Raw genomic sequence first — 21,906 nt, forward strand, 5'->3', positions numbered from 1 at the left:
ACTGAGTGGTTACTGGTCAGCACATGTTCAGGCAGAAAGGAGGAAGATATCTGTAAACCACCTGCTGTAGAGTTTAGTTGTTATGACATGATTTTTTTAATTTCTTTCTTTCTTTCTTTCTTTCTTTCTTTCTTTCTTTCTTTCTTTTTAAACGAGAGTCGTTTTTCGGAGAAGTTAGATGATTGGAACTATAACCGCCGAACACATGTATCCTTCCGTCTAACGCGGCGAAAGTAGGCTACAGGTTGATTAAAAAAAAAAAAAAAAAAAAAAGACTCAGTCTGAGTTAAAATGGAAGAGAGGAGGGATATTTGCTGCAAACATTAGACTATTCCTTGAAGAACACAGCTTAAGATAGCGTTACCATGATTTTCTATTACTGTCTGCCTGGTATTTAGGATTTTGAAATTCTCAAAATCCCCTGCTGTCTGTTGTCTTTTGTTGAGTTTTTTTCTGTTTCTGTGGAAAAAATGTACGCATGTAAAGCCCTTTGAGGCTAGAATATACGGTGATATTGGGTTTTAAATCAATTTGAACTTGAATTTGAGAGGAGGTCTGACCAATATGATGCTCATTGATACCAGGAAGAAGTTTGAATAAGTTGAGTGTGGACCAGAAGGGCCGTGGCTGACAGGTTACCCACAATGGACAGCTCGGATGAGGACGTAAATTACTTATTCTTATTATTCTTCTTCTTATTATTATTGTTGTTGTTGTCATTGTTATGTTTGATGTTTTTACATAGCCTACAGAGTCTAAGAAGTCCTACTAAAATCACAATAAGCCAATAATAATAATAATAAGCCATCTCATGTGAAGTAACATGGAAATGGCATAATAATTTTAGATGTCCTTTATCTTTCAAGGACATCTATAATGAAAGTGATTCATTTGTTGTGCTGCCCTGTGGGGGAGGAGAGGACACCTCCACACCACAGCCTGAAAGAGGAGTACAAGGTCAGTTGGACAGAAATTCATAAATGAATACTGTCAGGAAATGGGGCACATAATACTGAAAATAATGTTGAACTACTTAGAAAATGTGTCCATATTTTTACCTTTTGTCAGAAATTCCTCCACCAAGACAAATAGCAGCTCTCCATGTTGGCAGTGACACTGTTTCTCTCGGCTGGCCTCCCATCGATGTCTCTGTTCCATGCAAATTTCATTTGACCATCACCTGCAACACAGAAACGAAGACTGTGTTCATCGCACACTGCAGCTCTACGGCTGTTGTGGGTCTACATCCTGGGACTGAGTACAACTTCAGCCTCACAAGGGTTGCAGCAAATGGAAATCAGAGCAAAGCAACCTCTATATCTCTCTTTACTGGTAAATATCTCAAACTAGCTAGAGTTTAGTTTCTTAAAATCAAATTCAGTTGCTCTTCATCTGTCTGGAGGAAATAACTTGAAAATAAATACACAAATCAATTATTTTCAGAAAGGTATTAACTTCTGTTGATTTTTCTTTTTAAAGACATTATTGTCATGATTTACAAACAACTTTGATGTTTCTTAGTTGTATTTACCATTAGTTTATGTCAAAAAGGTTTATTTGGAACTAAAAAAAATAAAGGGAAAGTCACTGTAAGTGGCTTCACCCTCTACAACATCTCTTATGCTTGTCAGATGTCACTCTGGAATGCGGAAATGTACAAACATGAATTTCCAATTTGGAGTGAATTTTCTTTCATTCATTCAACCTTATTTTGTTACTAACAAGACTACATCAATTTAATTTTATTTGTATTGGGTCAGATCATAACAAAAGTTATCTCAAGGCGCTTTGCAGAAACCCAACAGATATTGGCCAATCCCATGAACCAAAATCTCCCCCAAGAACAAGCACAGGGCGGCAACCCTTTTAACAGGACCAAAAACCCGGAGCAGAACCCTGCTCTGGGTGGGCGGTCATCTGCCTCCACCAGAAGGGTTGAGAGAGGGAGAGAGAGAGAGAGAAGGACAGAGGAAGAGAGGAGGAAGGAACACAAACAGTTTCAGGTTTGGGTGGCACATAATAGTTTTATCCAGGTTGGAATCAACTCAAGGGGACCTGGAGCATTAGACAGTCTTGGGACTGTGTGTGGTAGTAATAATAAAAAAGTTGATCTCTGCTCTTATACAGTTACTTTGTACAGTGCAGTGATGCGCATCATAAAATATCACATGTTATGAATTTAAGAGCCAAGAGTCGAGAATGCTTTTTATCTCCAACAGAGCCCGCCCCTCCTGAGAAGATAATGGTTGATGACGTCAACACTGACTCAGTTTCTCTGAGTTGGGACACCCCTGCTGGTGAAGTGGGGGGTTACACTGTGGCCTGTCACCATGAAGAAGAAACCGTCCAGGAGCTGACAACACACACCAACAGCCTGACCATCAGCAGCCTGCAACCAGGGGAGAAATACTCCTTCCATGTTTCAACACAACTGAAGAATGGAAGAGTCAGCGAGCCTGCTGTGACATCTGCCTGCACAAGTAAGTGAACTGACTGCCAGTCAATAACACTACTTCTAGAAATTATTAGAATTAATTATATTACCTAATTAATAAATTTGATAATGTTATATATCATGTGTTGTATGTATAATTATTTAATTATACTGTGTAAATTCTACATTAATCATAACTAATTATAATTTATGTTTGATGTGTTTATGTATAATTTAATATCTAGATACATTATATATAGATGAGCTTTTAAGCACTACATTGCTGTTTAATACATTTACTGTTGTACAACATGAAACATGTCAATGAGGCTAAGAGACTATTTTTTTTTTTATGAGGAAATGTTTTCGTGCCCTCTGATCTGCATGTCTAATCAGCCTGCCTTTGACACAGCCATTGGTTGTTGTGCAGCCTGTGCTATTTAGTGTGACTGATGGTACAACTTCCTGCTCAAACTGTGCCTGCAGTGCTGGTTGGGGCTCAGTACATGATGGCAGCCCTGCTAGCTAAAGCGAAAGCTAAGAAACGTTTGTTGTCCCAGAGAGGATGACTTGAAGAGTGAGCCACATGGTTTGTCACAGACCTTGTTGACCTCATCTGCTCTTTAGACTGGATGTTTTTGTATGCTGCACTTCTGAGACTGATATAACATTTTGACATTTGTCTGTGGAATTAGATATTTAAGAAAGCACAGAAATTAACAATTATTTTTAAAAGTGGTGATGTTTTATTTTTTTTTTTAACTCTGTGCACAAGCCATCTAACAAGCAGTTTGTCACTCGCACATCATATCTACACATCCACACTAAATTTGGTTACAATAGCACAAAACATTTAGGCTGTAGAACAGGGCTATTCAATTACAAATTCAGTTGGGCCAGATTTTTAACCGAGACCTTAAGCTGGGCCAGACATTTTCCAGACATTTAAAACGGCGGTTTTCATCGTCAATTTTTCGTTTAAGGGTTGAAAAAGACATACTTTTGAGCCGCTAGCATCAGTAACTTTCAAAACAACTGCAGTGTGAGTTGGTTGTGTGTTGCTAGGCAACGTGGAGTGTTGCATTCACTTTCTGAACTACTGCAGGGATTTCGAGTTCATTCTCGCGAATGTTTTTCTCTGCTTTTTTGGTTGAACCACGAGCTGTGCCACTTGGGAATTGCTTCTGGGCCGCATGTGGCCCGCGGGCCGCCAATTGAATAGGCCTGCTGTAGAACATTTTTGTCATTGCAGACTGCAGTGCAACAGCTGTTGTGGGTCTACATCCTGGGACTGAGTACACCTTGAGCAAAAGCAAAAACAACCTCTATATTTGTCTTTACTGATAAATATCTCAAACTCGCTAGAGTTTTGTTTCTTAAAATCAAATTGAGTTGCTCGTCACCTGTCCGGAGGAAATAACGACAAATAGATACACAAATCAATTATTTTCAGAAAAGTATTAACTTCTGCTGATTTTTCCTTTTAAAGACATTATTGTCATGATTTGCAAACAACTTTGATGTTTCTTAGTTGTATTTACCATTAGTTTATGTCAAAAAGGTTTATTTGGAACTAAAAAGAAAATAAAGGGAAAGTCACTGTAAATAGCTTCACCCTCCACATCATCTCTCATATAGAGTTCTCATATTCTGCCCGAACCCGACCCAACCTGACACGACCTGACATTTTCGGGTCGGGTCGGGCCTAAAATTTACGTGAATTGAGCGGGTCAGGTCGGGCTTCGGGTTCTGTGGGGGATTTTTTTTTTAATAAAAAAATATAATTATGTGTTCTGTTATTGATTATGACGTTTCATTTTTATGTGACTGGTGGAGAGAGTGAGAGACTGGATTGGATTTGGAGGCTAAACTTTCAGTGACAGACAGATAACCAGCTGTGCGAGCGCAGCGCAAACAAGTGAGACAGAGTTGCAGCAGTATCCCGCTGTGCTGGCAGACTCGGCAGCAGGTTTTTGCTATGGGCAGTGCAACTGCCCAGGGCGCAATCTACTTGGGGGCGCACGAGAAAAAAAAAAATCGCTAGTTTTCTAGACTACCGTATTGACCCGCACATGCCGCGGCACCATCAGTCGGCATCAGGCGGGCCGGCCGCGGCACCATCAGTCGGCATCAGGCGGGCCGGCCGCGGCACCATCAGTCGGCATCAGGCGGGCCGGCCGCGGCACTGCCGGGTCAGGTCTGCCGGATCTGACAGGTGAGCGGCCTGATGCCGGTCGGTGCCGCGGCCGGTTCGCCTGATGCCGACTGATGGTGCCGCCTGATGCCAACTGATGGTGCCCCGGTGCCGCGGCCGACTGGTGCCGCGGGGGCGGGGGGGTTGGAGTAGTAACATGAAAGGGCGCAAGCCAGTAATTTCGCCTAGGGCGGCAAGGCAGAACTGCCACTGCTCGGCAGAGTCATAAATCAAAGACACTTTAGAACAGAGAAGTAGAGAACGGAGAAATTAATAGCCTACGTTTATGTTTTATGAACAACTGAACATTTGAAGCTGCCTTTCGCCCACTATTATGTCCGTTCTCTCACTGCTACTAGAATTTGAGCCACCGGCGCTGCTAAATAATGGCGAATTTGGCGATTTTTTAACATTTTTATTTATTTATTTATTTATTTATTTTTCGGGTTTTATCGGGCTGTCGGGCCTAAAGTTCGGCTAATTAGTCGGGTCGGGTAGGGCCTCGAACTTTACTCTCATACTTGTCAGACGCTACTCTGGAATGCAGAAGTGCACAAACATGAATTTCCAATTTGGAGTGAATTTTCTTTCATTCATTGGACCTTATTTTGTTTCTCAGAAGACATACATCAATTTAATTTTATTTGTATTGGGTCAGATCATAACAAAAGTTATCTCAAGGCGCTTTGCAGAAACCCAACAGATATTGGCCAATCCCATGAACCAAAATCTTTCCCAAGAACAAGCACAGGGTGGCAACCCTTTTAACAGGACCAAAAACCTGGAGCAGAACCCAGCTCTGGGTGGGCGGTCATCTGGCTCAACTAGAAGAGTTGAGAGAGGGAGAGAGAGAGAGAGAAGGACAGAGGAAGAGAGGAGGAAAGAACACAAACAGTTTCAGGTTTGGGTGGCACATAATAGTTTTATCCAGGTTGGAATCAACTCAAGGGGACCTGGAGCATTAGACAGTCTTGGGACTGTGTGTGGTAGTAATAATAAAAAAGTTGATCTCTGCTCTTATACAGTTACTTTGTACAGTGCAGTGATGCGCATCATAAACTATCACTTGTTATGAATTTAAGAGCCAAGAGTCAAAAATGCTTTTTATTTCCAACAGAGCCCGCCCCTCCTGAGAAGATAATGGTTGATGAGGTCAGCACTGACTCAGTTTCTCTGAGTTGGGACACCCCTGCTGGTGAAGTGGGGAGTTACACTGTGGCCTGTTACCATGAAGAAGAAACCGTCCAGGAGCTGACAACACACACCAACAGCCTGACCATCAGCAGCCTGAAACCAGGGGAGAAATACTCCTTCCATGTTTCAACACAACTGAAGAATGGAAGAGTCAGCGAGCCTGCTGTGACGTCTGCCTGCACAAGTAAGTGAACTGACTGCCAATCAATAACACTACCTCTAGTATTTATTACAATTCATTATATTACCTAATTAATAAATTTGATAATGTTATATATCATGTGTTGTATGTATAATTATTTAATTATACTGTGTAAATTCTGTATTAATCATAACTAATTATAATTTATTTTTGATGTGTTGTTGTATAATTTCATATCTAGATACATTATATATAGATGAGCTTTTAAGCACTACATTGTTGTTTAATACATTTAATGTTGTACAACATGAAATATGTCAATGAGGCTAAGAGACTATTTTTTTTTTATGAGGAAATGTTTTTGTGCCCTCTGATCTGCGTGTCTAATCAGCCTGCCTTTGACACAGCCATTGGCTGTTGTGCAGCCTGTGTTATTTAGTGTGATTGATGGTACAACTTCCTGCTCAAATTGTGCCTGCAGTGCTGGTTGGGGCTCAGTACATGATGGCAGCCCTGCTAGCTAAAGCGAAAGCTAAGAAACGTTTGTTGTCCCAGAGAGGATGACTTGAAGAGTGAGCCACATGGTTTGTCACAGACCTTGTTGACCTCGTCTGCTCTTTAGACTGGATGTTTTTGTATGCTGCACTTCTGAGACTGATATAACATTTTGACATTTGTCTGTGGAATTAGATATTTAAGAAAGCACAGAAATTAACAATTATTTTTAAAAGTGGTGATGTTTTATTTATTTTTTTTAACTCTGTGCACAAGCCATCTAACAAGCAGTTTGTCACTCACACATCATATCTACACATCCACACTAAATTTGGTTGCAATAGCACAAAACATTTAGGCTGTAGAACATTTTTGTCATCGCAGACTGCAGCACAACGGCTGTTGTGGGTCTACATCTTGGGACTGAGTACACCTTGAGCAAAAGCAAAAGCAAACTCTGTATTCGTCAAAGTAGCTAGAGTTTTGTTTTTTAAAATCAAATTGAGTTGCTCATCACCTGTCTAGAGGAAATAACAATAAATAGATACACAAATCAATTATTTTCATAAAAGTATTAACTTCTGTTGATTTTTCTTTTTAAAGACATTATTGTCATGATTTACAAACAACTTTGATGTTTCTTAGTTGTATTTACCATTAGTTTATGTCAAAAAGGTTTATTTGGAACTAAAAAGAAAATAAAGGGAAAGTCACTGTAAATGGCTTCACCCTCCACAACATCTCTTATGCTTGTCAGATGCCACTCTGGAATGCGGAAATGTACAAACATGAATTTCCAATTTGGAGTGAATTTTCTTTCATTCATTCAACCTTATTTTGTTACTAACAAGACTACATCAATTTAATTTTATTTGTATTGGGTCAGATCATAACAAAAGTTATCTCAAGGCGCTTTGCAGAAACCCAACAGATATTGGCCAATCCCATGAACCAAAATCTCCCCCAAGAACAAGCACAGGGCGGCAACCCTTTTAACAGGACCAAAAACCCGGAGCAGAACCCGGCTCTGGGTGGGCGGTCATCTGCCTCCACCAGAAGGGTTGAGAGAGGGAGATAGAGAGAGAGAGAAGGACAGAGGAAGAGAGGAGGAAAAAGCACAAAGAGTTTCAGGTTTGGGTGGCACATAATAGTTTTATCCAGGTTGGAATAAATTCAAGGGGACCTGGAGCATGAGACAGTCTTGGGACTGTGTGTGGTCAGCCCTGTCATTCCAAATATAAATATTATATAAAATCAATGAATTAAAAAAAATATATATTGATCTCTGCTCTTAAAGACAGAAGGCCACACAACCTTTCTTTGTACAGTGCAGTGATACACATCATAAACTATCACTTGTTATGAATTTAAGAGCCAAGAGTCGAGAATGCTTTTTATCTCCAACAGAGCCCGCCCCTCCTGAGAAGATAATGGTTGTTGAGGTCAGCACTGACTCAGTTTCTCTGAGTTGGGACACCCCTGCTGGTGAAGTGGGGGGTTACACTGTGGCTTGTTACCATGAAGAAGAAACCGTCCAGGAGCTGACAACACACACCAACAGCCTGACCATCAGCAGCCTGAAACCAGGGGAGAAATACTCCTTCCATGTTTCAACACAACTGAAGAATGGAAGAGTCAGCGAGCCTGCGGTGACATCTGCCTGCACAAGTAAGTGAACTGACTGCCAGTCAATAACACTACTTCTAGTATTTATTAGAATTAGTGGGCAAGCCGGCAGCTTGCACACTCACGTTCTTCCTACTGTTTCTTTCTTTCTTTCTTTCTTTCTTTCTCTATTATTCTGCACATTTTTTGGCCCGTAACTCCTCCTACAGCTTCCGTTTTAGGTCCACACAATGAATTGGAAAAATATGCTCGATTGGGAGAAGTTTGTAAATTAATTTTATAAGGACTCCGACTTACGGAATTTTCGGAATTCCAATTTTACGGAAAAATTCAGCCATCCAAAATGAATGGCCAAAACTTCAGAAGGCTCCAGGGCGCAAAGCTTTTGACCTGCGTCCACACACCAAATATGAAATACGTGTGTCTTGTGGAGAAGAAGCGGTGTGGTGATTTTCGAGGTGCTCCGACTTTACATTTTTCCGCAATTCCAGTTTGAAGTCGGAATTTCGGATGCAATACACACTAATGGCAGAATGTTCAGAGTGCCAGAGTGAGTGACATCATGGCTAGAGTGCAGCAGTCCTGGAAAATCGTCTAAAAATTTTGTCTTTTGCTTGCTCTCCTGGCCACAAATTTTCACTCTATATGCATAAATTCAGGATAAAGTAGCAGGAAAACTAGTTTTGCTTTGAAAAATGTAAATACAAAAGCAAAGTAGCTTCGACTTTTTAAACGGTGACACTTAGTGAGGCAGGAGTGCCAGCTCTCTCCCCCATAGACTTCATAGACTTTATTTTTTGCTTGGACTTTTGGCATTTGTTTGACCACTACTTTCAGGAGATTCTCTCCCAAGCACCCCTGTCATCCCTCCAGCTTCCCCACACAGTTTCCCCAGAAACTGCACTTTTCTAATTCATTATATAATTAATACATATAACAATGTTATAAAATATGTATTGTATGTATAATTATTTAATTATACTTTACAAATTCTGTATGAATCATAAGTAATTATAATTTATTTTTGATGTGTTGTTGTATAATTTCATATCTAGATACATTATATATAGATAAGCTTTTAAGCACTACATTGTTGTTTAATACATTTACTGTTGTACAACATGAAACATGTCAGTGAGGTTAAGAGACATTTTTTTTTAATGAGGAAATGTTTTCGTGCCCTCTGATCTGCGTGTCTAATCAGCCTGCCTTTGACACAGCCATTGGCTGTTGTGCAGCCTGTGCTATTTAGTGTGACTGATGGTACAACTTCCTGCTCAAACTGTGCCTGCAGTGCTGGTTGGGGCTCAGTACATGATGGCAGCCCTGCTAGCTAAGAAAGCGAAAGCTAAGAAGGCTTTGTTGTCATCCACGGCCCGCCTCTTGTCGGAGAGAGTGAAGACTTTCAAGGCATGCCTCAAGTTTTTTCATCTGCGCAGATCTGCTCGGTTCAGATTATGTCTTTGACTTCTCGGTCTGATGGCATCTGCCATCCTCGTAGCCCGTCTTGGTTGCTCCCACATGAGGGAATTCCAGCAGTGGGTTGCTTCCCCCAGGCTGGACCCTGTGCGTCATGGCGCACGGAGGGTTTTGGTCACACCGGAGTGTGTTATGGCACTGCATCACTGGAGACCCCTGTCTTTCCTGACATGTGGAGTGCCCATGGGGCCTGTCTTGTCCAGGAAAGTGGTCACTACAGACGCGGGTCTGTCGGACTGGGGCGTGATACACGAGGGCCGGGCTGTGAGAGGCCACTGGAGCATCGGTCTCAAGAGATCCCACATAAATTTCCTGGAACTCTCAGCGGTATTTCTCTCCCTGAAACATTTCCTCCCATCACTGGTGGGTCGTCATGTTTTAGTGAGGACGGACGTATGTCAACTGGCAAGGTGGTCTGCGCTCCCATCAGTTGCACACGCTGCCACGCAGACTGATTCTCTGGAGCAGCAAACGTTTCCTCTCCTTGAGAGCGACGCGCGTTCAGGGGGCCTTGAACACCAGTGCAGACCTGCTGTCCAGGTGCGGGCCAATTTACGGGGAATGGACTCTACACCCCAATGTCATGAAACAGATTTGGACACACTACGGTCGGGCCACAGTCGATCTGTTTGCGTCAAGAGAAAACACGCAGTGTGCAATATTTTTCTCCCTGCGCAGTCCGGATGCCCTTTTGGACATAGATGCACTAGCGTACACCTGGCTGCACAAGCTGCTTTAGGCACCCCCCCCGGCCTTGATACCCCCCACTCTCTCCAGAGTGAGAGAACAAGGCCATGCACTGATTCTGATAGCTCCTCACTGGCCTGTCATGCACTGGTTAGTGAGATTTATCAGATGCTACGCGCTCAGCTTTGGCAACTCCCGCTGCGCAGGGACCTGCTGTCGCAGGGGGGAGGGATGCTGTTCCCCCCACACTCAGCGCGCCTGGCACTGTGGGCTTGGCCCGTGAGTGGCTAGATCTGACTACTGTGGGACTCCCGCAGGGGGTTAGTTCCACTGTTCAGAACGCTAGGGCCTCTTCCACTAGGTCTTTATATGACTGTAAGTGGAGAGTGTTTGAGGAATGGTGTCACAAGGAGGGACACATTCCTTATCAGTGTTCGGTGGGAGTGATACTGTTGTTCTTGCAGAAAGCCTTTTCCACAGTCAAAGTGTATTTGGCAGCTGTTGCTGCCTGCCATGTGGATTTGGTAAGAAAACGGCGAGCCAGCACCTGTTGGTGCGCCGTTTTATGAAAGGAGCACACAGGCTTCTGCTGGTCTCCAGACCACTGGTGCCTCCGTGGGATTTGGCTGTCGTTCTGGAGGGGCTGAAGGACCCTCCTTTTGAACCACTGGAGGAGGCAGGCTTGAAACATCTGTCTTTGAAGACAGTGTTGTTACTTGCTCTGGCCTCGGCAAAACGGGTTAGTGATATCCATGTGCTCTCAACACACCCTTCGTGCACTCAGTTTGCCCCAGGTGATATACAGATGACACTGAAGCCTAACCCGGCCTTTGTGCCTAAAGTGGTTGGTTCATGTTCTCCTATTGATCTTGTGGCATTCGCAGCCTCCCTGGAGAGCAGCAGTCACGCACACTTTGTCCAGTTTGTGCTGTGCGTATTTACATGGATAAGACTGGGAGCTTCAGGTTGAGTGAACAGTTGTTTGTTTCCTGGGCTAATCCGCATAAAGGGAAACCTATCACAAAGCAACGCCTCTCCCACTGGGTGGTGGAGGCTATTGCTTTGGCTTATACAAGTCAGGGTCTTACAGCCCCCCATAGGTCTGCGGACGCACTCAACTTGTGGCTTGGCCTCATCCTGGACCTTATTCAGGGGAGTGTCTGTTCAGGACATTTGTGCTGCAGGGAGCTGATTCTCGCCTCTCACGTTTGTCCGCTTTTACATGTTGAACGTCTCAGCCCCGTGCATGGCACGCACGGACTTGGAGTCCTAAGTGGAACAGGAGGTCTCTCCCCTGTAGGTTGGTGGATGCTAGATAAGCTTGTCTGGCAATATGGGAGCTGCCACATCCCATAGTGAGACATCGAAACGAATATTATGAAAAAGAACTTAAGGTTATGACCCATAACCCCGGTTCTTTGAGTAATATGAGTGAGATGTCTCACCAGACAACCCCTCTTGCTTGGGGGGGGATGAGAAGAGGTTGCTTAGCTTGAATGGCGTAATGCTGTCCGTACGCATCATTTATAGTAGGTGGCACTAGTTCACCTGATGTGGACGGACACTTTCACCAGCCAGTCAGGATTGGCGGAATGAGATAAGTGCTTCTGAGGGTCGCAGCGAGGCTTGCTTCCCACAGTGAGACAGTTTGGGTGGCACATAATAGTTTTATCCACATTGGAATCAACTCAAGGGGACCTGGAGCTTTAGACAGTCTTGGGACTGTGTGTGGTCAGCCCTGTCATCCCAAAGCCAATATGATGTGAAGTAAGCAATGTGTGATCAAGAGCTTTGTATATAAAATCAATTAATTAAAAAACAATAAACAGTGCAGTACAGTTATGAATTTAAGAGCCAAGAGTCAAGAATCCTTTTTATTTCCAACAGAACCCGCCCCTCCTGAGAAGATAATGGTTGATGAGGTCAGCACTGACTCAGTTTCTCTGAGTTGGGACACCCCTGCTGGTGAAGTGGGGGGTTACACTGTGGCCTGTTACCATGAAGAAGTACCAGTCCAGGAGCTGACAACACACACCAACAGCCTGACCATCAGCAGCCTGCAACCAGGGGAGAAATACTCCTTCCATGTTTCAACACAACTGAAGAATGGAAGAGTCAGCAAGCCTGCTGTGACATCTGCCCGCACAAGTAAGTGAACTGACTGCCAATCAATAACACTACCTCTAGTATTTATTACAATACATTATATAATTAATACATAAAACAATGTTCTTCAATTCAGTTCAATTCAAACCACTTTATTTATCCCCTAGGGACAATTTAGAAGGTACAGGAGTAGCACACATCAAGGACATAGACAACACACATAAGAAACAACAACAAAAAACAATGGCAAGTTGCAGGTGCATTGTAAAAAGTGCAGTTCATTAAAGTGCAGTTGTAGACTGTAGAGACCCAAGTACTTGTCACTGATAAAGTGCAATAAGATAGAGCTGACCATGGAGGGGAGAGGGTCTGTGATTAGGGGGACTGGGAGGGGTTGGAACAAATATAATATGAAATAAAATATGTGTAAAATAAAATATTATTTAATTATACTGTACAAATTCTGTATTAATCATATCTAATTATAATTTATGTTTGATGTGTTTATGTATTATGTATAATTTAATATCTAGATACATTATATATAGATAAGCTTTTAAGCACTACATTGTTGTTTAATACATTTCCTGTTGTACAACCTGAAACATGTCAGTGAGGTTAAAAGATTTTCACACAGATGACATGCCATAGCTTAACCAGCGGCACACAAGCAACAAGTGTGCTTGAGACCATTTTTTTTATGAGGAAATGTTTTCGTGCCCTCTGATCTGCATGTCTAATCAGCCTGCTTTTGACACAGCCATTGGCTGTTGTGCAGCCTGTGCTATTTAGTGTGACTGATGGTACAACTTCCTGCTCAAATTGTGTCTGCAGTGCTGGTTGGGGCTCGGTACATGATGGCAGCCCCGCTAGCTAAAAAAGCGAAAGCTAAGAAACGTTTGTTGCCCCAGAGAGGATGACTTACAGAGTGAGCCACATGGTTTATCACACACCTTGTTGACCTCGTCTGCTCTTTAGACTGGATGTTGTTTAAGAAAGCACAGAAATGAACAATTATCTTTAAAAGTGGTGATGTTTTATTTGTTTATTTGTTTTAACACTGGGCACAAGCCATCTACCAAGCAGTTTGTCACTCAGACATCGTATCTACACATCCACACTAAATTTGGTTGCAATAGCACAAAGCATTTAGGGCCCTATCTTGCGCCAGACTCCCTAAACCCGCTATTTGCGGATTTAGGATTTAGGAAGAGGCGTTCCCCCGTAAAAGTTGCTATCTTGTGCACCTCCCGCTATCCGCAAAACACCTCCGCTACCCGCTATATTATGCATAGGCGTGTTTTGGGTGTTACGCCAGTTAAACCAATCAGTGTGCCAGGTGCCATTGCCTTTAAGGGCAGGCTGCGCTATCCTAAATCCTAAATCCTAAACCCGCGATGGAGAGAGGGAGGTAGATTTTCTCAGGGCTTCTACTGAGGCTAAAGCAAGTTGGCTTTATATATATACATATTATATATTATATTATAGGCGAGTTAATTCGGGAGGTGGAGCCACATGTGTCCAAGTGGATGTGTCATAAGGTTGTACTGATTGAGTAAAATCCCCGGGTCACACCACACACACACAAGAGGCACAGGTGGAACTATGTGTAAACTAATTTATTGACAAGGTAGATTGGGCAAATAAAATATTAAAAATAAAAATATAGCACAGCTGCTGGCTTATGATAAAACAATAAAACGTGCTGGCGTAAGTGTCCAATTAAAACAGTCTTTCCTCTAAACAGTCTATATGAGTAATATACTCAGTCCATTCCGGCGGCGTCCCGGTATCAGTCCGACCATGTGCGTGGCGAGGCTCCGTTGGGGCGCGCATTGAAGCCGCCTGGGCGCGCTCTCCTAACAGCCCAAACTTTAGCGGGTGGTCCTGACCACCCGCTATCCGCTATCCCTAAAGTGTGTGCGCAAGATAGCAACTTTAGGGATAGCGTATGAAACACGCCCACAGACACACCTCCAGGCGCAAATGACGGAGTCGGCATAACGGATAGCGGGTAGCGGGTGGCGCAAGATACCATTTAGGGATAGCGGAAGTTCCTAAATCCGCAATTTGCGGGTAGCGGGTAGTGGCAGCGGATAGCGGGTGGCACAAGATAGGGCCCTTAGGGTCTAGAATATTTTCGTAATATAAGCCCCTCCCAAAGCATTTGAACAAACTGTGAGGGTCAGTTGTAGCAAAACCATATTGATTATTACAGATCTGAAAAAGCCTGTCTCAGTCCAGAGATACGCTGGGCTAAATTTGGTGCCGATTTCTCAAAATTTGTAGGAGGAGAACCCAAAAAAACTGTTTTGGACAAATTAGAAATGGTGGAAAATCTGTTAAGACGCATATTGGCAGGGCTTACACGTGTAGAAATGAACTCAGGAAACAAGGAATTTTCTTGCTGAGACTTACAGCTCAAAAATGTAAAGTTTATTATTATAGCGCCACCATCTGACCTGATATATAATGCTATACATATCAGGTATATACAACTGATATATATTTTCTGTTTTTATATATGTATTTTTTTTGTCCACACAGAGTGTGAGACTTCCATCCTATGTGGCAAGTTTTGAAATTGAAGCTGTTAATTTTTCTGAGATCCAAATAGTTTCAGGGCATAAGAAACAGGGAAGAAAGAAGAGGAATAAAAATCCTTACAAATACAACAGGGCTCCAGAGGCTTCCCTGCTCGGACCCTTAAACAGTCCACAAAACACCTAGAAAAGCAGACAAGCCAGATACCAATTTAGTCGTTATTTTTGCAAACTCCTAGTTGTGTCTTTGTCATCATTTTTAGTGTGAATTGCAAAATCATTTTGCACTTTTGGCTTTTCCCTAGTTAACTTGGGGCAACTACTGTCAGTCTATAAAGACTGTCATCAAGAGTTTTTAAGGAAGTTTTTTTTTTTTTTTTGAGTGTGGATAAAAGCTCCATTTAATTAAATCAGTTCTGCAGCAACAGATCAAAGTAAAAACACCTGCACATCAGTTGCAAAATCTGTCTTGTCTGCTTTGTGGCCTCAGCCAGTCCTGTCCAGCACGGGCTCTCCAAGTCAAGCATCCTGAACCAAAACCTGCAAAGAAAGACCTAAAGTTGTTTTCTGACTGTTTTCTGGTTAATGCAGTGTGCACACTTAAATAATTTTAAATTCAATATTCATCATTCAGTTTAGTTAGGAGTTAAAATATCCTCTTCTAGAGCAGGTCATTGTTTGTTTTCTAGGCAATGTAATGACTGTTTTTATCAAGTATCTCATTATGCCTATATTTAGGGATCCAAGCTTGTTTTGTTCAAGCTATCGTTTTGTTCTCATTCAATCTTATTTTTCTCTGCTAAAATGGGATAGGCATACACAATGACATTTTCTCAAAAACCTATTTTTGACATCTCATCCTAAACAGCTGAGCCAGTTGTCCCAAAACCTAGTCAGAATCATCTACAGACTGAAGTGGATCTTAAGTTGGATATCTAAATATTAAAGGGTATTGTGCTTCACCTCTAAGGGGGCAACAAAACTGCGGTATGGATTCATATGAAATTCAGTTTGCACAATCTAGGGTCATTACTCAGTCGATGTACAAAATTTGGTTGATTTGTTTGATTAAAGTCGCATGGCTTATTTCAACAAATCAAAATTTCTAGACATTTCACATACCAAATTTAAAAAAAAAAAAAAAAAAAAAAAAAAGATACTAAGATTGGCTAGCTCCGCTGAATGAGCTGAATGTACTGCTTCAGTTTAATAGGTAAAGAATGAGTAAGCCCCATAACCACAACTATCAGACAGGATGCAACATGCATGACTGCTAGGGATCACCTCTTGCGAAGATTGCGAATTCAGTTGTATTACCTTTTCAGTTAATTTGGGATTTATACTTCTGAGACTTTAAAGCCAGTGAAAACACATTTGAAATATTGAGTGTTGATTTCTCTTCCACAGAGACACAGTTGGAGGGCTTACTGGAAGATCTGAGGTTGGAGCAGCACTACACACAGAAGCTGTCACTGAGCACAGTCCTACAGATTGATGAGAAGACGTTTGCTGATGAATCTGCTAAGTGTCCTTCAGATCTTCCATGGTGTTTTCTGAAGAAATTAATGATGGTCAATGTAACAGCTAGGAATGTTAAATTTATGTCAGCACGTGAGCCAAACTGTGATGAGAATATACATTTAGATCTTGATGATCTGCTCAACAGCTCAAGCTCTAGTGACATGTTAAATCCTTTAGACATTATCACTGCTCTCTTTCTGTGCTCTGATGGGTTTGTACAGCAGGAAATGGCACTGAAAATGTCCATGTGTCAGTTTTCGGTGCCTCTGCTGCTCCCTAATAGTGACAAAAACCAGTGCACACTCATGCTGTGGGCCATGAGAGACATTGTTAAGAAGTACAGACCTCAGTCACTTTCACAAACCAAGGGTTTCATTGAAGAGAGAATTGTTCTCTCTGAGCTTCCGATGGTGTCTTTTGTGAGACTGGGTGAGTGCTCCTTGTCCAAGTCAGAGATTCTCAATAAGCTTCTGAGCAATTCCCAACAGTATCACGACACCTTTGTTCACCGCAACATGGAGTGTGGAGATAGTCCAAGAAGAATATCAAATGGACTGGCTGAAATTAGTTGGTATCTACCCTGTGGAAACAAAAACATTGATATCTTTGGTGAGCCAGTTGCTGTAGCAAACCTCAGAGGGGATGTGGCTTCATTTGAGACACAGTATTCTTTTTTGTGTCAGACATCTGCAGCAGTTTTTGTGTTCTTTGACAGTTTGGACGCCCAATACAAGCTACTGAGCAACTACCACAGCAAGGCTCAGATATTCTTAGTGGGCAATGCCCAGAGCAAGAGTTTCAGTATTGATGCTCTAAAAAATGTAGCAACTGAGTTAAATTTGACCAACAGCAACATCATTTTGAAGACAAAACAGATAAATGATGCAGATTTTGTCAAAAACTTGCGAAAAACAGTCAGGGATGTAGTTGAGAGCTCAAAAACCAAGATACGAGTGGAACAGATGGCTGGTATTGCCCATGAACTGGGGATCTTGGTTGATGAGGATTCCCCAGAGTGTCAGAGTGCTAAACAAAATGCAGATGCCATCACTGCAGAAATACAAGACATCCTAAAGTACAAAGAGGCCCAGCTCCCCCTGCAAGGACAAATATGGAAAGAGCTGACTCGCATAGAGAAGGAAGAATGTAGACTTAAAAATGCAGGGGCTGAAAACATTGAGAAGTACAAAAGTGATCTCCTGCAAGAGAAAAGAAAACTTCGAGGACAGCAGAACCGTTACAACATGTCGAATGCAATGGCATGTTTCATACAGGCAATATCAAGTCCAGGGAAAGAAAGGTGTTACTTCCTGAAATGGATGCGAATTAACCTTGATAACCTGTCCAGAGAAAAACTTTCTGGGCTCAGGGAGCAGTACAAAGAGAAATGCCAGAATCCTGAAAACAAAAAAGAAATCAAAGACCTTGACAGAAGACTTTCCAACAGCTCACTGGGGACTGAACACTTCTTGCGTGAAATGGGTCAAATCTATGAGGCTGCTGTCTCTCTTCCAGAAACTGAAGCATCACATCAACAACTAAAGCATTTGCCCAAACTGTGTGCAGAATTGCTCCTTGATGGATTTCCCCTGGAACTTGTAGATGGAGATGCATCCAACATCCCTCTGAGATGGGTGAGTGACGTTCTCTCTGAGCTGAAGACCTTGGTGTGTCCAAAGAGCAAGATACTGGTAGTCACAGTTCTTGGAGTTCAGAGCACAGGGAAATCCACTCTGCTGAACACCATGTTTGGAGTGCAGTTTGCAGTCAGCAGTGGCAGATGCACCAGAGGTGCCTTCATGTTGCTCATCAGAATCCAAGAAGACTTCAAACAACAACTGAACTGTGACTTTCTGGTGATCATTGACACTGAGGGCTTGAAGTCACCAGAGCTTGCACAATTGGATGATAGTCATGAGCATGACAATGAGCTTGCGACACTTGTTGTGGGGTTGAGTAATATCACAATTATCAATATTGCAATGGAGAATTCAGCAGAGATGAGGGACATCCTGCAAATCGTAGTTCATGCTTTCCTCAGGATGAAGGAGGTGGGCAAAAAGCCCAAATGTCAGTTTGTTCACCAGAATGTTTCAGATGTGTCAGCCCATGAGAACAACATGAGGGACAGGAAACTACTATTAGAGCAGCTGGATGAGATGACCCAGGCAGCAGCTAGAATGGAGAGAAAAGAGGAGAACAAGAGCTTCACTGATGTGATGGAGTACAAGCCAGACACTGGGAACTGGTACATCCCTGGACTCTGGAATGGAAACCCACCAATGGCTCCAGTTAATGCAGGCTACAGTGAGGCTGTTTATGAGCTCAAAAAAAACATAATCCAAATTTTAAGAGACTGTGAGTCATCTGATAATGATATCTTGGAGTTTATAGAGTGGACAAAAAGTCTGTGGAATGCAGTGAAACATGAGAACTTCATCTTCAGCTTCAGAAACAGCCTGGTGGCTGATGCCTACATGCAGCTGTGCACAGAGTTCAACAAATGGGAATGGGAATTTAAGAAACATATGCACAATTGGGTTACAGAGGCTGAAACAACAATTTCAAACTTTGTTGTGAAATCTCCAAAATCTCTCAGTGAATTGAAAAGTGAAGCTTGCTCAGAAGTGACTAAATGGGAGACAGCTCTCCTTCAGAATGTGACACAGTACTTCAAGCAAACAGAGGGCCATGTCCATCTAGTAGAGGCATACAGAGAGGACTTCTCAAACAGTGCAAAGAGCCTGCGACGAGAAATAGAGAGATCTGTCATTAATCAACTTGAAACAGCGGCTGAAATCAGACAGGGAATGACTGAGCTTGAGAGAATCAAGGAAACGCATACAAGCAAACTGGAACAGGAAGTGCATGCACTGATTGAGGAATGCCGCAAGGAAAAATCCCAGATGACAGAGAAAGAACTAGATAAAGAACTAGATAAAGAATTTGATAAGGTGTGGAGTAAAACAGTTAGAGAATCATCCTTTGCTGGATTAAAGACCACTGACATCATTGCTATAGTTCATCAGCAGCTGAGGACAAATGTAAGCACAAAGGGGAGTCATGCCAGTGAATTAGTGACTCAAACAAGACTGTGTGATTGTGGAATACAACCCTTCAAATATACTAAGCTCTTCAAATATACTGCTGGGGGATTGTATAACAAAGTCAAACATGAAGTTTGTAAGCGTTTATACATCGAAGATCACGTCATGGCTGTACAAAGAATGGCTGATAACATCATAGCCGCCTGCAGACAGTCAGTGACAGAGAAAGTGCAAAAGAAAACCAATTACCATGACAATTACATCCAGGAGATCTTGCACCTGATTGATGAGAGTCTGACTAAAAATCAAGAACTAAAGACAGATATTGAGTTTGAAGTGTCGTTGAAACAGCACATCTGTGGAATAGCAGCCAGAGAGTTTCAGAAAATGCATGAAGATTTCATCCAAGTGAATGATCCTTTCAGACGTCTCAGTCAACACAAGGAAAAGTATTGTGCTGATTTTAAAGATCTGTTCCACAAACGAGACCAGTGCCAGAAGAAAGCACAAGAATTCACCAACCTCTGCTTGATGCCTGCAGTGGAAACCTATGTCAACAATTATCTGGGCCAAGATATTGTTGATGAAATGCTGACAAGCAAACGCTCACTGCAGTTTAGCACACGGACATTTTTCCAGTATTCAGTTTTAATGGATCTGCTTTCAAAGGACAAGTTTGAGAACTATCTGAGCTACATTTGCTCATATGAAGATTATGTAAAGAACTGGATATTTGACCAAATTGTGGAATGCTTTTCAAAGGGGTCTGTGAAGACTGAACTGGAGGATCGACGTCTTAAAGAAGGTATCAGTCATATAAATAATGCTATCACAAAGGCCCACATGGAAAAGAATAGTGATCTGAAAAAATTTGTTGAAGATATTTGCAAGGAATTTGATGATAAACTTGTCATTTCACAGGATGCTCTGGGAGCTTTCATGACACTAAACACTGCAAACCAGGAACAGTTTGCTCACTGGCTCAAAGTTGGTGTGGAAGAAATGGAAAAAACTCTTAGGGAGAAATTAAAAAAAATAAACATCCAAATGAAACTAAAACAGCTTCGCATCAAGCCGCAGAATGAACTTTTCACCAGGGTGTTTGGATGTGGTAAACAGTGTCCATTCTGCAAAGTAGCCTGTGATGCAGGAGGTAAAGACCACAGTGAACACTGGGCTACAGTACATCGTTCTCAGGGTCTTGGTAGATTCAGGTTTGACCGCTCAGAGAAACTTGTCACTGAAATATGTTCTTCTCTTACGACCAGTGAGAGACAGTTCCGCTGCCATGCTACAAATGGGGAGTGGCACCCTTACAAGAATTACAAAAACTTTTTCCCTGACTGGAAAATACCTCCAGATGGAAGCCTTGAAACATCAGACTACTGGAAATATGTGATGACAAAGTTCAACAAACAGTTTGCTAAAGAATATCATGCAAAGCCTGCTGATATTCCTGAAGCTTGGAAAGCCATTACAAGACAGCAAGCAGAAAAAAGCCTCAAAGAGTCATTTGGTATCAAGGAAGAACCTCAACATGTCCGAAAAATCCGTCTTCCCTTATTTTGATTGTGCTGAGGTGTGCAGTCTGTACCTATAGATGTTAGCTCTCGTGACACTTTCAATGGCAGACAGTAACATCACAAATAGTAACCTAAGACAAGAGGGTGGAAGAAATTGCTTAAAAAAATAGATATACCTTGCCCCTTAGGCTCACAACAGGGATATGCTGGAAAGATAATGCCAAGATTTCTGCTTTTTACCTGGTATTTTAATTGTCACTTTCACTTGTTATGAAAAGTTTTATGCATCTGATAGTTCTATTGTGCTACTCTGTAAAATACTATTGCATACTTGAGTGGTGTCAGGTGGACACAATGTGTTTCAATTGTCTTTCAATTTATTTTATTTTATTTTATTATTATTATTATTATTTTTGCATTATTATTTTGGTTGGTGTGGTGGAGGTCCATTGCATTGTTGTTTACTGTAACCGTTAAATGAAAATAAATAAGTATCTGTTGCATGCATGTCTTCAAAGTGGCAGAATAGTTAAACATTTTTGGTACGTAATTCACTATGATCTCAGATCTTTTTGTCCTGTTTTGCAAATCTAGAGTCATAGTTGTTTCTTTAAATATTTGGTGCCTATTACAGAAGTAATAAGTAAAATTCAGTGTGCATGTGCTATAGTTGACCTTGTTATGTTATTTTTTTTTTTTTTTTTTTTTTAGCAAAGCAAATAAATAGACAAAAAAATAAATGGACAGACTGGCTATGAATGTCTTTAATGTTTCCAAGATCAGAATCACAGCATACAGTATGTAATAACCTCTAAAGTAAACAGAAATATCGTTACCCTAATAATTATAGTTTTATGTTACTTTTTTTTATAATCACCTTTTTTCCCATTATTCCATTATTAGTCTGTTATTCAA

The 21,906-nt window shown here is 41.8% G+C and overlaps 1 protein-coding gene across 3 annotated transcripts; it reads left to right on the forward strand.

Annotated features, from left to right (window-relative positions):
- Positions 1-554: 554 nt before the first annotated feature.
- LOC115376946 (up-regulator of cell proliferation-like) lies at positions 555-21,326 on the forward strand. 3 transcript variants are annotated; one of them, XM_030076800.1, is made up of 6 exons: positions 555-665; positions 867-957; positions 1,069-1,332; positions 5,746-6,006; positions 7,867-8,127; positions 16,308-21,326. In XM_030076800.1, exons 1-6 carry the CDS (start codon positions 645-647, stop codon positions 21,035-21,037), a joined length of 5,628 nt encoding a protein of 1,875 aa, XP_029932660.1. In that variant the 5' UTR covers positions 555-644; the 3' UTR covers positions 21,038-21,326. The 3 variants fall into 3 exon arrangements, with proteins under 3 accessions (XP_029932660.1, XP_029932658.1, XP_029932659.1); XM_030076798.1 differs by lacking the exons at positions 5,746-6,006; positions 7,867-8,127 and adding an exon at positions 2,220-2,480; XM_030076799.1 differs by lacking the exons at positions 555-665; positions 867-957; positions 1,069-1,332; positions 7,867-8,127 and adding an exon at positions 2,350-2,480 and having other exon boundaries at positions 16,308-21,325.
- Positions 21,327-21,906: the final 580 nt, after the last annotated feature.

This window comes from Myripristis murdjan, chromosome 18 (assembly GCF_902150065.1).
Source record: "Myripristis murdjan chromosome 18, fMyrMur1.1, whole genome shotgun sequence".
Classification (NCBI taxonomy): domain Eukaryota; kingdom Metazoa; phylum Chordata; class Actinopteri; order Holocentriformes; family Holocentridae; genus Myripristis; species Myripristis murdjan.

Bases quoted from the DNA above. Each gene is read 5' to 3' on its own strand.
- LOC115376946 (XM_030076800.1), top strand. From the start codon at position 645: ATGGACAGCTCGGATGAGGAC. The intron at 666-866 runs GTAAATTACTTA...TTATCTTTCAAG, and splicing joins TGGACAGCTCGGATGAGGAC to GACATCTATAATGAAAGTGA. The intron at 8,128-16,307 runs GTAAGTGAACTG...TCTCTTCCACAG, and splicing joins GGTGACATCTGCCTGCACAA to AGACACAGTTGGAGGGCTTA.